Source organism: Bombus terrestris, chromosome 10, assembly GCF_910591885.1.
Source record: "Bombus terrestris chromosome 10, iyBomTerr1.2, whole genome shotgun sequence".
Classification (NCBI taxonomy): domain Eukaryota; kingdom Metazoa; phylum Arthropoda; class Insecta; order Hymenoptera; family Apidae; genus Bombus; species Bombus terrestris.
This window is the reverse complement of record NC_063278.1, coordinates 16089611-16103787: the sequence shown is the minus strand read 5'-3', so window position 1 is coordinate 16103787 and position 14177 is coordinate 16089611. Positions and strand designations below refer to the sequence as shown.

The window sequence follows — 14177 nt, the reverse complement described above, 5'->3', positions numbered from 1 at the left end:
GAATAGAATAAGGTCTATTCAAAAGGCGGCTAAGAAGTATCCAATCAAATGTTGCGTAGTATCGTTATGTTCAGGACGTCGCTCAGAGAACCAAGATGGCATCCGAAACTGGTGCAAGTATCGTGTCAAACGAACGATGTGATGTAAATAATACGATTCAGCAAGTATTTGACTCATTACAAGCGGAAACAAACAGTGTAAAAGTGTCGAGAACAACGTGGAATAGTGTTACCAAAGAGACAAACGAATTTTCAGACGATTTCGCTCTACATTCAATTAGGACGCCCACGATTTTCTCTACAGCGTCATCGTTTAATACAAACACGGAAGGGAACGAATTACGAAGAAACGTGAATTTCATGAGCTCTTCTGGTGATGTGGAGGAACGTATTAGTTTTAAAATTCCCATTAATACTGAATTACGTACGCCTTCCTTGGAATCGCACAGTATGTCCAATCAAAGGAATGATCTGGATACTGGTACCTGTATTTCTGAACAACCAGACGGTAATATCATATTTAACTTTATTTGATGTTATACGAATACATGAACTGATATATTGATTTTATTTAAAAAATTGATATACTAGAAAGGGTCGTGTGATGTAAAAATTGTGTTGATATTTATGTCAATGAAACTATTGTTTATAGTTATTTTAATAGGTTATTACGACAGTATAAAAAAAAAGAGTAAATATTTATATATAACTGTAATTGATTTAATAATATTTATTAATAAGTATTAGATACTAGAAATATATTTTTGTTGTATGACATAAAATATATTTTTATTATACTTTATGAAAACAAAACATTTATTTTTCTACATAAAAGATAAACATAAATGTATTAAATTACTAATCAGGTTAAAAGATTAAGTTTATATTATAAAATAAATATTATGTATATGTGTGTATTATAGGGAATTCAGATCATTGCAACAATGAATTAGTAAAAACTTTAATTGAACCAATTCAGCATGCTATTCATGTATGTATATTTGTTTATATTCATGAAATTTATATGGAATTAATAAATAACAAAGCTTTCTGCGTTATTATTAATCAGAATCTATAATTATTTATTAGGTTGACTTAGCATGTAGTAAAGATGCAACAGTATCTGGTGGACTACACACATTGTCAACAAAATTAGAAGGATGTGTAAATTTTGAACATGGTAATACACCTCAGTTAGGGGAAAGCCCTCAAAGTAATGGTGAAGTGATCAGTAGCCCAAGAAGTCCAGACTATCCTCCAAGAGTTTCTGATAGCCCAAACAGTCCAAATACAACACTTCCTAGTAGTATGACATCGCCAATTATGACCTCCACTGTTGTAATGGATACAGCAAAGTATGACTCGGAGAACAGAAGTAATTTAACTGCTAAAGTTTGTAAAAATCTTTCTTACTCATTTTGTGGACAATTGGAGAAAGTTGAAGAAGTTCCTGTTACACAAATAAAATTGATCGGTGAAGAAAAAACAGATAATGAGATGGATACAATTCACAGGGATGTAAAATTGGAGCTTATTGAAGTAAAAACAGAGTTGACAGATTCTCAAGAGCAATTAGGCATAATTAAATCAGATTGGACTGGTGATAGCTTAGCTACAAAAATAGTTGGTCGAACAGATGCTGCATTGTCTCATGATAAATCAGTAAATTGTATTGGCACTACTTCTTCGAGTTCCCATTCTAAATCATACTCATCTTCAAGAGAGAGAAGAAATAAAGAACATAGTGAACGACGTTATTGCTCACGATGCTATAAACGTAGTAAAATAAAACGAGCAAATATTGGGGTACAATGTAAACGAGATCGTAGTATAGTTTCATTGAGCAGTAAGCCAATGTCTCATCCATTTTCAAAATCTACAAATGAAAATCTCAGGTTAAATTTGCAAACAAAAAATTATAAAATGCTTCCCAATACACCAGTTAAAAGTGAGTTATTAGAAGGCCTAAAGTACAAGAAATTCATTCATATAGAGACTTATCCTAATGGTGGTGCAACTGTTGTGCATATGTATCAAGATGAAATTGATACATTATCTCATGAACAACTAGAGGAATTAGCTCAAGAATATTTTAAAGTATGTAAATATAAATAGTTATTTGAAATTTTAAGTGTTTACTCGATAGATTTTGTTTCATAGGTATTACAACCAAAAACCAGACAATGCATTTAAAATTATTTAAAGTAACACTAGTAAAATATATTGCATAATATTGTTCTTTTTTATGTTTTACTGGAAAATAAAGTTTGCAAATGAAAGTAGCGATCGAAAATTCTGCAGTATTCAACGATTAAATAGAATACTTCTTTGAATCTTAGAGAAAATTCAAAATTAAGTAAAACAAAAGGATGCGCAAACATGATCATTGAATGATGCAGATGTTATGCTTGTAGCAATAATGATTGTAGAATTTGTTAAAGTAGAATGCTATTTTGTAGAAAATTTATTATTTTAATGAAAAGAATTTCTTTATCTTAGAAGAATATACAAATCATACGAACGTCCTTTGTTTTCTACTGCTTTATCAGTACTAAGTGTAAACTGAAATTTTCCAAAAGTTAGTATCTATATAAATAATTTTTAATTTTAGACATAAATAAAGTTAAATAGGCCAATTATAATTTTTGTAGAACAGAATATATTAACTTATACGAATATTAATTTCTTACAACAGTTTATACTGTTAAATAATGTTCTGTATGCACATATATGAGTTAAAAAGTTATATTAATAATAATTGAAAATTGCTAATATAAATCAATATAATTGTCTAAAATAATTGCATTTTAATATTACTTCAATGTGTTATAATTATTTTAAAATAACATATGATTGGTTAATATGGTCTATTAAAATTGATTTTAGATGATGCAGAGAATATGAACTAATATAAGTTGTACATTATATAATGTAACAAAATGTAAATAGAAAAATTCAATATTATAGGTAGTTTTTGGAGAGGATGAAAATGGTAATGCGTATCATGTTATGGGAATAGTGCACAATGCTGCAGCATATCTTCCTGATCTCTTGGATTACATGGCAGATAATTATCCTACATTGACTGTTAAAAATGGTGTATTAGGGAGAAGCAGTGATATAGAAACTACAACTATGGTACAGTACAAAGAACAAGTGTGTAAAGCTTATAGTAATGGTACTGTTAGATATGGGCCTCTCCACCAAATAAGTCTTGTAGGAACTGTTCATGAAGAAGTTGGCGGATATTTCCCAGATCTTCTACAGAAATTAGAAGAGAATACATTTTTAAAATTGGTAAGTATTGGTTTCATATTTTAAACGAAATAAATAATTAGATTTACTAAAGAAATAGAATATATTTTTTTTTATTGTTTACATATGTAGTTTTTGGAAAACATGGTATCAAATATAAAATTATTAACTTTGTTCTTATGCTATTCTATATAAGGTTATGTTGTATAATATTGATATTATAATTATTTTACAACAATCTGTACAGCAATTACGAGTATATTGATATATTTCTGATATATGATTATATTGGTAATCTGTGATCTGTATTATAGATAGTTATAAATAAGTAAATGATACAAAGATGAAAACATTTATTGATTATTTTAATTTTTCTTTAAAAGTATTGGTCATTATCTGTGAATTTATCAGGCCCGTAAGTATGAAACCGGAATTTGCCTATAGATGGCCCTAGCTGATAATGTAGTTATCACTAAACTGCGTCATTGATGTCAAAAGTCTTTGTTGACATCTCACAAACATTTTCGACTCAGAACAATACAAGTTTCATACAACAGCATAGTTTGTAATAGCGTTGACACCAAATGATCGATTTGAATCAAGCTTTGCGTGAAAAACGACCAGAATATCAAAAAAGGCAACACAAAGTAATTTTCCTTCATGATAATGCACCATCGCATACAGCAAAACCGGTCAAGGAAACGATTGAAGCGTTCAGTTGGGAAATACTTTCGCACGCGGCTTACTCACCAGACTTGGCTCCGTCCGATTACTATTTATTTGCATCGATGGGACACGCACTTTCTGACCAGCACCTCACTTTTTACGAGAATGTACGAAAATGCCTTGATGACTGGTTTGCCTCAAAAGAGCGACAGTTTTTTTGGCGTGGCATCCACCAATTGCCAGACAGATGGGAAAAATGTATAGCTAGCGATGGGCAATACTTCGAATAAAATATTTTTAATCGTTTTCATACAATAAACGTGTATTTTCTATACAAAAATTCCGGTTTCATATTTACATACCTGGTATAAATTGGTAGAAGAAGCAATTTTTGATTCTTTACTAGATGTATGTAAGACAGTACAAGTATTTTTGAACTATAACTTTTTTCAAGAACATTTAATATTCTATAATTGGTTGGCAATTTTGATCAAGTATTTTGTTTCAACTTTAAAAAAATATAAAATTTTAAATATGTCTAATATCCCCAATATATATTAGTACATGCTCACAAATTTTTATCAATTTAATAATACATATTTTTATTAAACGTAGACTATAGATACATAGTATAGGATATTTGATTCTGAAATATTAGTTTGTTTCTTTTCATATTGTACATTATAATATAAATTTAAAAATATCCTAAAACTTTTGATGTATCAACATAATGGAGTACCAGTATACTTTATTTGTAGGGAAACATTAAAATAATTATTTATTTCAGCTTATATTGGAGAAAGAATAAATCATATAAATGTACATACAATTAAGCCAAGAGATAAAATTTTCATTTAAAAAAAGCTAGAAATCCGAATGATTTAACTTACATTATAGATTAAATGCAGTAGGAACTATTTACAATAATTCTCAATGAAGCATTGATAGATATTATTCAATCATAAAACAGCCTCAAAAAGAATATTTTGTTAGAAAAGAAAAGACAGGAAATGCATATTTCCACGAAAGATGAATTTATGTTTGCGTACATAACTTACTAAGTCCTTACCTTTTTATTTTAGACTATGCCTTGGGGTCCATTATCTATTGTAAAGATGGACACTCCTGAAGAATCAAATGATGGTCCAATTTTATGGATCAGACCAGGTGAACAATTAGTTCCAACAGCCGATATAAATAAAAGTCCTTATAAACGGCGCAGAACGGGCATTAATGAGTTGCGAAATCTACAGTATTTGCCACGCCTTAGTGAAGCTCGTGAATATATGTTTGAAGACCGTACCAAGGCACATGCAGATCATGTTGGTCATGGATTAGATAGGATGACAACAGCAGCAGTTGGTATATTAAAAGCTGTTCATGGTGGACAACCATCGGAATATAACAGAATTACAAAAGATGTTGTAGCTTTTTATGCTGGCGATTTTCCTGAACTAGTCGAAAAATTACAATTAGATCTCCATGAACCACCGATATCACAATGTGTACAATGGGTTGAAGACGCTAAATTAAATCAATTACGTAGACAGGGTATCCGTTATGCTAGAATAAATTTGTATGATAATGATATTTACTTTTTACCGCGTAATATAATTCATCAGTTTAGAACGGTTTCCGCAGTTTCAAGTATAGCATGGCACGTTAGATTAAAACAGTATTATCAAGAATCACAACACAATTCAAGTGTTAGGCATGGACGTGTTGGAAACGAGCACCGTATAAAGGAGAAGAAGCCATTGGAAACTGTGAATATAGGAGATGAACAAAAAGAAAATACAAATCGTCAACGTGTAGAACAGAAACATTCTGTTGATTCGCTGGAAGAGAAAAAGGCAAAGGAAAGAGCTGCTGAATATCAAGGGAATTTAAAGAAATCAGATCATCATGGAAAACGTAAAGAAGATCGTAAGAGCAGAGACCATACAAGACATTCTTCCATTTCAAGTAAGAGGAAAGATTCTATAGAGAATAATGATAATTGTTCCGATCTTTTTAACAATAAGCCTGCAAAAACTAGTACAATAGAACAAAAACAAAACAATGGAAAGAGAGATGATAAGAGATCTGAAAGGAGACACGAAGATCGTCGTCGATCTAATGAAAAATCCAGTCATCATTCACACAGTAGTGGCAGTAGCAGCAGTAGCAGCAGCAGTAGCAGTAGTCATTGTGGGGAGAAGAAAAAATATGATTGTAGTAGTCATAAATTAGATCATAATCGAAGTCATCACAGTCGATCCAGCATTAATACTACATCGAATAAGGAAAGCATTTCAAATATCACAGAATCTAAATCGTCGAATAAATTCAATATTTCGGGATCTTCGTCGAAAGAAAGTAAGAGACGATTGTGTCCGCCAGATGTTTGTTTGGAACATGAAAATTCTGATTGTAACACCGTTATTCTCGAGCCAACTGTGTTAACGCAACGACAGTTAATAGCGACAACTTACGCAACAGAAGTTGTTGACAAAGCTTTAGAAATTGCAATATATAAATCAAAGACTGACGTAGAGGAAGTCTGTCAATCTTTACGGACCGGTGTTGCAGAAGCTTCCAAAGAAATTTTGGAAAAAATTCATAAGGAAAGTTTTGAAATCGCCGAGCAGAAGTACAAGGATGATAAGACAAAAATAGAACTATATTGTCAATTGTTGGAGATAGAAACTACATTGGCATTCACATCGAAAATGGAATGTGCAACTGAAAATGCAGTAAAAGCGCTAATCGAAACGGCTGAAGATGAAGCAAAGGAAAGATCAAAAAATGAAAAAGTTTGTATATTAACTAGTGGTAACACATGTGAAGAAAATTCATTACCAACGACGAAAATAACAAATTCTTCCTCAATAATCTCTACGTCTCCGTTAACAGAAACCGAAAGGCACAATAATAGGAACGTTAGCAGCGATGAAAATCCATCTAAATTAACACCCGAGGCGCATGCAGCATACCCAGAATCTAGAAGAAAGCATAGAGATGATAAAAGTTCTAGGAATCAGCGGCATAAAGACAGAAGAGATCGAGATAGGCGTGACAGAGATCACAAGAGACATCATCATCGAAGCCCTTCGTGTAATAAATCGGAAAATAAAGCAGCAGAAAGTAATAGCAAAGAAGATTCATTGAAAATTATCTCACTGCCCAAAGATTGTAACATTTCTAGTAAAAGTACCGACCGAACGGATAGTAAAGATGGCGATAGGAAATTGGAAAAAAGGAGGGACGGGCACCACAGTCATGGAAGGGATGGACAGAAAAGATCATCTAGCAGTCGTTCATCGAAGGATGATGCAGCATCGAGTCGTTCTCATTCATCGAGTTCAAATCATAAAAGAAAGTCGAGTTCATCCGAAGAACATAAGGAGCCAAAAAGAGCGTGTATAGAAAAAGACGTTGTCACAACAGCAACGACAGAGGAGAGTACTCTCGGCACAACATTAAGTTTGATAACAGTGACAACAGTGGCTCAGACAACAACGACAAATACCGTCGTATCGACGTGAAAAGGTGAAAATTATCTTAAGCTATAGTACAATCTGCTTACTAGACATAACAGTCCGCACGGTCGAGCTCATATGCCGATAATATTATGTGTGTGGATTCTAACTGATTTGGGTATAATACATTTATATTGTACATCCGAATTTACAGAAATATGAGACGCTTACCAAAATAAGAAGTATCATAAAAATATGTCAGACGTCATCAAAATAGAAATAATTGTTACATTTTACGCAAAGACCAGTTAGAACTATTACTAATTGAAAATTTGCTACGTCATCATTTCCATGCAATTCTACACGCCTTAGCCTTAGCAAGAAAATTGAAACTGTAAAAGTAGTATTATCGTCTAAAAGCACTTTCCAAAATTGAATGGCAAAAATTATTTTACTATAAAATCCTTGAGCGTCTCATATACTGTTGAGAGTGAAAAGAAGATTAAATAAATATTTATAGAATAGTTGACCAATATGATATATGTACAAAAGAAATTTGTACAAATTTGTGATCAGAAATTCGATCGGCACGTTAGTGCCGTACATTGTACATAGATTAATACATTGCTCTATTCGAGGATTTGTGCAACAAATCTTATCTGAACTGTAAACATATGTACATATAAATGTATGTACGTATGTGCGTGTGAGGGCTACACGCATGTTTATGTGTGTAGGTGTGTGTATGTGTATGATTTTGTGCATGTTTATATGCACATACTGCATGTACAGTTGCATGCGCTTATATGCGTGCATACGTGTATATGTGTATGTGCGGGTACGTACGTGCGTGTGTATATGTATATATGAATAGTTGGAAAAGAAGATAGAATGTAAATTATTTATAGTTGCATTGAACATTCTCCACAAGTTGAAGATATTAATTTACTTTAAAATTTTACTTTCCTTGTTTAAATAGATAGAAACTAAAGAGTGAAACTTGATAACCGGTCTAAGGAAAGGATTGTTCTAACTTGTAAATTACTTAAAATTCATTTTAATGATAAAAAGAGAAACTATATCTTATGTAGTGGTTATTAAATGCAAAAAATATAACGTTCTACCAAAAGCTGTACATTAACAAAATTACACGCGTATTTTTATGTCTTTGTCATGTAAGTTCAATTATCGTAATATATTGCCGGCGAAACTATATTAAGTGCTAGTTTTTTATATTTAAAGAATTTTTATTTATGCGACAAACTCGACGAAGATGAGCTTGGATAACACGCTCGATATGTATGTATAAGTAGCCTTACTGTGTCATATACATACAAATAATATTTAGTTTAATTAATGATTAACAATTGATACAGCGAACTGTTGCAACAACAAATCATAATATACTTTCCGCACTCGGTTAAATGTATACAAAAAAGAACTTGCCTTTCTGGGTAAAGTACCGGTAAATGACCGTGTAGATTTGTGCATACAGAACATTATTTAACAGTATAAACTGTTGTAAGAAATTAATATTCGTATAAGTTAATATATTCTGTTCTACAAAAATTATAATTGGCCTATTTAACTTTATTTATGTCTAAAATTAAAAATTATTTATATAGATACTAACTTTTGGAAAATTTCAGTTTACACTTAGTACTGATAAAACAGTAGAAAACAAAAGAACGTTCGTATGATTTGTATATTCTTCTAGGATAAAGAAATTCTTTTCATTAAAATAATAAATTTTCTACAAAATAGCATTCTACTTTAACAAATTTTACAATCATTATTGCTACAAGCATAACATCTGCATCATTCAATGATCATGTTTGCGCATCCTTTCGTTTTACTTAATTTTGAATTTTCTCTAAGATTCAAAGAAGTATTCTATTTAATCGTTGAATACTGCAGAATTTTCGATCGCTACTTTCATTTGCAAACTTTATTTTCCAGTAAAATATAAAAAAGAACAATATTATGCAATATATTTTACTAGTGTTACTTTAAATAATTTTAAATGCATTGTCTGGTTTTTGGTTGTAATACCTATGAAACAAAATCTATCGAGTAAACACTTAAAATTTCAAATACATCATATTTTATGAAATATCTAGAGTAGTTTGTGTATATGTTATCTTTAAAATACTTTACACTATAAAGAGTCTGCCGTTTATGATAAAAAATATATTATTTTGTAATATTCCTTTATATTCTTTTTCGTTCTTTTATTTTTCACATATCAGTGTGTACAGTACTGATTATGTTATTATTTCAAAGCTACATATTGCGAATATTTTCTTTAATTTTAAGTTATTTGATATCATCTTACATGTATTGCACTATGAATAATAATATTAGTAACATTTACACATCGGTTATTATTAAGAATATCACATTAAGTTATATATATATATATATTTATATGATATGCTAAATTCATACACATAATATTAATGTACTAGTTTGTTTTCAAAAAAATCTCAGATTTTAAGATCCTCAGACTCTAACATTAAAAATATTTTTTACATGCTTGTGTCATGTGGTGATTTCTTTGTTCTATTCCTATTTAAGTTTAATATTGAACGATTTCAATTGTTTTGCAACGCACCTATGTCGAGTCACGATTATAATATATAACAATAAATTTTAATGTTACAAAACATCTAATAGTCCTCTAGTGTTGAATTACAGCAGCATTTAGTCATGTTTTTTATATTACGTTTTACAAACAGTATTTTATTAATGCTTTAGAGATACATCAACAATGTTTTTCAAACTCTATTTACCGATGACTCCTTTAAATAATTTTATTAGAATAATATTTTAGATAAGAAAGACGTAACAAACATAAAAGACACAAGTCAGAAGGAGTAAATAATTCCATCGATTTTATAATATTTTGTTCTTTTCCAATTAGTCGTAAATGAAATTACTTTATTTACAGCTATATAGAATAACTTGTAATTAAAATTATATTTCTTTTCATGCTTTAATTTATGTAAGTGTATCTAAGTATCTATACCACTGACAGGCATATAAAAAGTAATTTATAGTAATTATTATAAAAAGAATGACTACAAAACATTCTATTGATCCCACGCTAATTAAATTTCCATAAATTTTATTTATGGAAGAATTTTGAGAATCTATATTATATACAGAGTATTACAGAACATGTGGGAGCCACTTTGGGAGCTGATTGTACACCTAAAAGAAAAAGAAACACGTGCGGACATACGAACTATCTGTCTTTGTTTATCAGATAGAACGAACTTTATTTTGATTTTGCGTTACCTAATTACCTTTATAGAAGGTGCTGAAGATCAGCACCTTGCATTTCAAGGCAAGCCAGTAGACGTCTTATCATGGATTAGAATACACTCTGAATGATTCCTGATGCTTTCTCCAATTTGTTGTATTTAGTATTGTATCTAGTATTTCAACATTTTTAATAGAGTTTGCTCTGGTTACAAAATTCGTTCTATCTTATAAACAAAGACAGACGAAGCATACATATATATGAATGTTTTTCATCTGTTTTTACATGTGTAATCGGTTCTTGAAGTGGGTCCAGCATGTTCTGTACTACTCTGTATATATTATCGACATAGTAATTGGACCGAACAAAAACTGAAAACAAATTATTATTCGTTTTGCTATGCTTTATGTTATTACACGTACTAAAGGAAAACTTGTTAAAGGCGTACTTAATCTATAGTCGTCTTTCAAATTGGACCAAATTGAAATAACAACAAAATACTTACTTTACTCTGTCATAAATTATTAGATATTTGTAAATAATTGCAAAAGTCTTCTCACTTGTATGTATTATAGCGATTTTATTGCACTGAAAGTACTTTATTGTATCGACGATTACATTTTTGCATTTATAAGAACGAAATATTTACGAATATAGAAAGTGCACATTGTCGAGGTAATCATAATTTAGACTAATTTAAAACTTTGGTGCAGAGTAACTACAAAAGGATGAAGATGCGATGTTTGTTTAAGAGGTATGTTACATTTCATTATTGAATTATTTTTAAAATACAGGTTCTTATATTAACATGATTTATTAATAACATTTAAATTTAAATACTTTCATATATAGTTTTAGATAATGTATAATCATGTATATGCCACTATATGATATACATATATATATAAATAATAATTATTTTCACAAAAAGCACTTTAATGTTTATACCTATTAGTTTATATTTTATAAACACTCGTTAATAATCAAGTCTTATTTTGTTTCGGGGAAAGATTTTTATGTTTCGTAAAATATATAACAAGATGTATACGTATAGCATCGAATTGATGCATGTACTTACAATAACGATATACATGTATGTATTCGGTTTTACAAAAGCGAGAAGACTTTTACGATTTTGTCCAAATGAAGAAGCTTCGTATAAAATGAAATGACACAGGTGCTAAACATAAAATATTGTGGACTTTGAGGTGCCTTTAGTCTATTCGTCATAAATCACTATGGTTAATCAATTTATAGACGTTACGATTATTTTCACTAGGTAGAGGATAAATATAGGATACACAGCTCTGATCCCATTTAATTGCACTTAATTTTGTTTCTGAATCGATTTTATTTTGAGAACGAGTGGGTGGAGAAGATAACCGGAAATACATACGTATAAATGATTCTCTTTATGTCGATATATGTACAGTAATCATCATCGATGTAAATACACGTAAGAGAGAAACACGATATCCAAGTTTGTTTTATACGAAAGGAGTTGCTTGTAAGATCAAGTTATCCATAGTATATTTGTCGATAAATTTGTATTACATTACAATAATACAGATATAATGTTGAAAAAGTACGAAGTAAAATAAATGTTGATACTTAACAGAGAGAAATATAGTTTATTTTAATATTTAAATATTATTAAAAATTAGTTCGATAAAACACTGACTTGAGATGCGATAGGATGTTAGTTATTTCTTTTAAGAAGAAAATAATAGAAATCGAATACACCGAGGTATTATTGAATGCAATAGCCTACATTATTCAATCTCTTATTTTATCTAAGATGTAATATACTGATTGTGAGATTATTAGGGTGCCGTCAGGCAATCAATAATAGCGTCAACATTAGAAGGTTCTCAAGGAAAATGCGGTTTATTAACAAATATTGACAATATTGTATTGGCAATATACATATATATATATATATATTGATCCTTTTAGTCGAGAACCTTGAAATATTGACAATATACATACATATACGTATACATATTGATAGACTAACGGCACCCTTATGGGATTATCAAGTATAGTCAAAAAGTTTAATCGAATGTTATTTCAATTATAATTCAATATTTATAAGTTTCTAATCATTCTTCTTTAAAATATTTCTTCCTTAACGTTATTACTTCTCTTCGGAATACAATATTGAATAAGTTAATACTCTAATATTCGCTATTTATCTGGATCAAAAGATTTCATGATGTACACGTAATTATACAGCGTATAGTATATGTATATGTAGGTAAATATGTAGGTTCTATTTCATTGCCCTCTTAATACATACGTGTACGATATACATTGTATAAACATAATTATCTAGGATGGTATCATTATTTTTAATCAATTTCATTTACCTATAATTTCCCAAATGTACTTTTGAAGTTGAAATTTGGTATTTTCATTTGTGTGATCTACCTATCTGTTACAAAGACATTATTAATTCCCTTTTAACTTTTAACTTTCCCTTTTAAGTTATTACGGGAAAGCAATTGGTTGTTAAAATCAATGAATATTAAAATCTGTAGTCATTTCTTTTCATAAACGTGTTTTAGTTTCTTGGATGCATGATTTCTACTACATTATTTACTAGGAAATTCTTTAGTTGTTAAAAAATATACTAAGACACGATGGCTCGTTCTCGCGAAACGAACACACATACATACATATATCTCTTATTATAGAAATTATAAAGATGCACATAATGGCAGCTGAAAGGATTGATCGAAAGGTCTGAGAATATACGGAATTGAATTAATCTGTATATGTGTAAATATCTAATGACTTTTACGTGACATAAATACATGTATGGTTAAAGAACGATATAAGAGTTTGAGATACACACTTGTAAAGAAATCGGTACAGGGGATATACACAATAGTTAACTAAACACGCTATTATACACAATATAATTATATTATGTTAATCATGTAAAAACTGTACAAAATTATGAATATAGTAGTATGTAGTTTTACATATTATACTTATCACATATGTAGAATTCATTTCACATCGAGTTTTTAAAGAAGAAAAATAAATTACTTTTGGTCAACCATACTGCGATTTATTATTTGAAAAATACGGTATGCCTTGTTCAGCTGGAAACGCTCAAATATTTCGAAAAATACGAATGATACGAAAAAATGGTCCATACAGAAGCTCCGCTGCTTAGGTTGACCTCCTCTTGTTCGTGTAAGGAGGTTTGCTCGCGCGCAGGGCCATTTTGGACGATTTTTAATTGTTAATAACTAAAAAACAATTTTTTAATTCTTCATTTTCGTCTCATAAATATCCTGACACCTGTAGCTGACCACCCTGTATGGTAATAATATAATAATAATTTCCAAGTCTTTCAGTTAATAAAATAATGAAAAGGAAGTTAACCTTTTTTTTCTTTGTTTTTAAAATTTTATGTTAGGAAAACATGATATCATAGGAGATGGCACAATTTCAGTGTGAAATTCTTGGCCCGTCCATAATATTTTTCGAGTTTGTATCAGGAGAACATAACAGCATAAA

General features: G+C 30.0%; 1 protein-coding gene across 1 annotated transcript; it reads left to right on the top strand.

Annotated features, from left to right (window-relative positions):
• Positions 1–61: 61 nt before the first annotated feature.
• On the top strand, positions 62–13713 carry LOC100648288. Its single transcript, XM_048409415.1, has 5 exons — positions 62–507; positions 923–990; positions 1089–2096; positions 2967–3296; positions 5003–13713. Exons 1-5 carry the CDS (start codon positions 96–98, stop codon positions 7445–7447), a joined length of 4263 nt encoding a protein of 1420 aa, XP_048265372.1. The 5' UTR covers positions 62–95; the 3' UTR covers positions 7448–13713.
• The last annotated feature ends 464 nt before the right edge of the window (positions 13714–14177 follow it).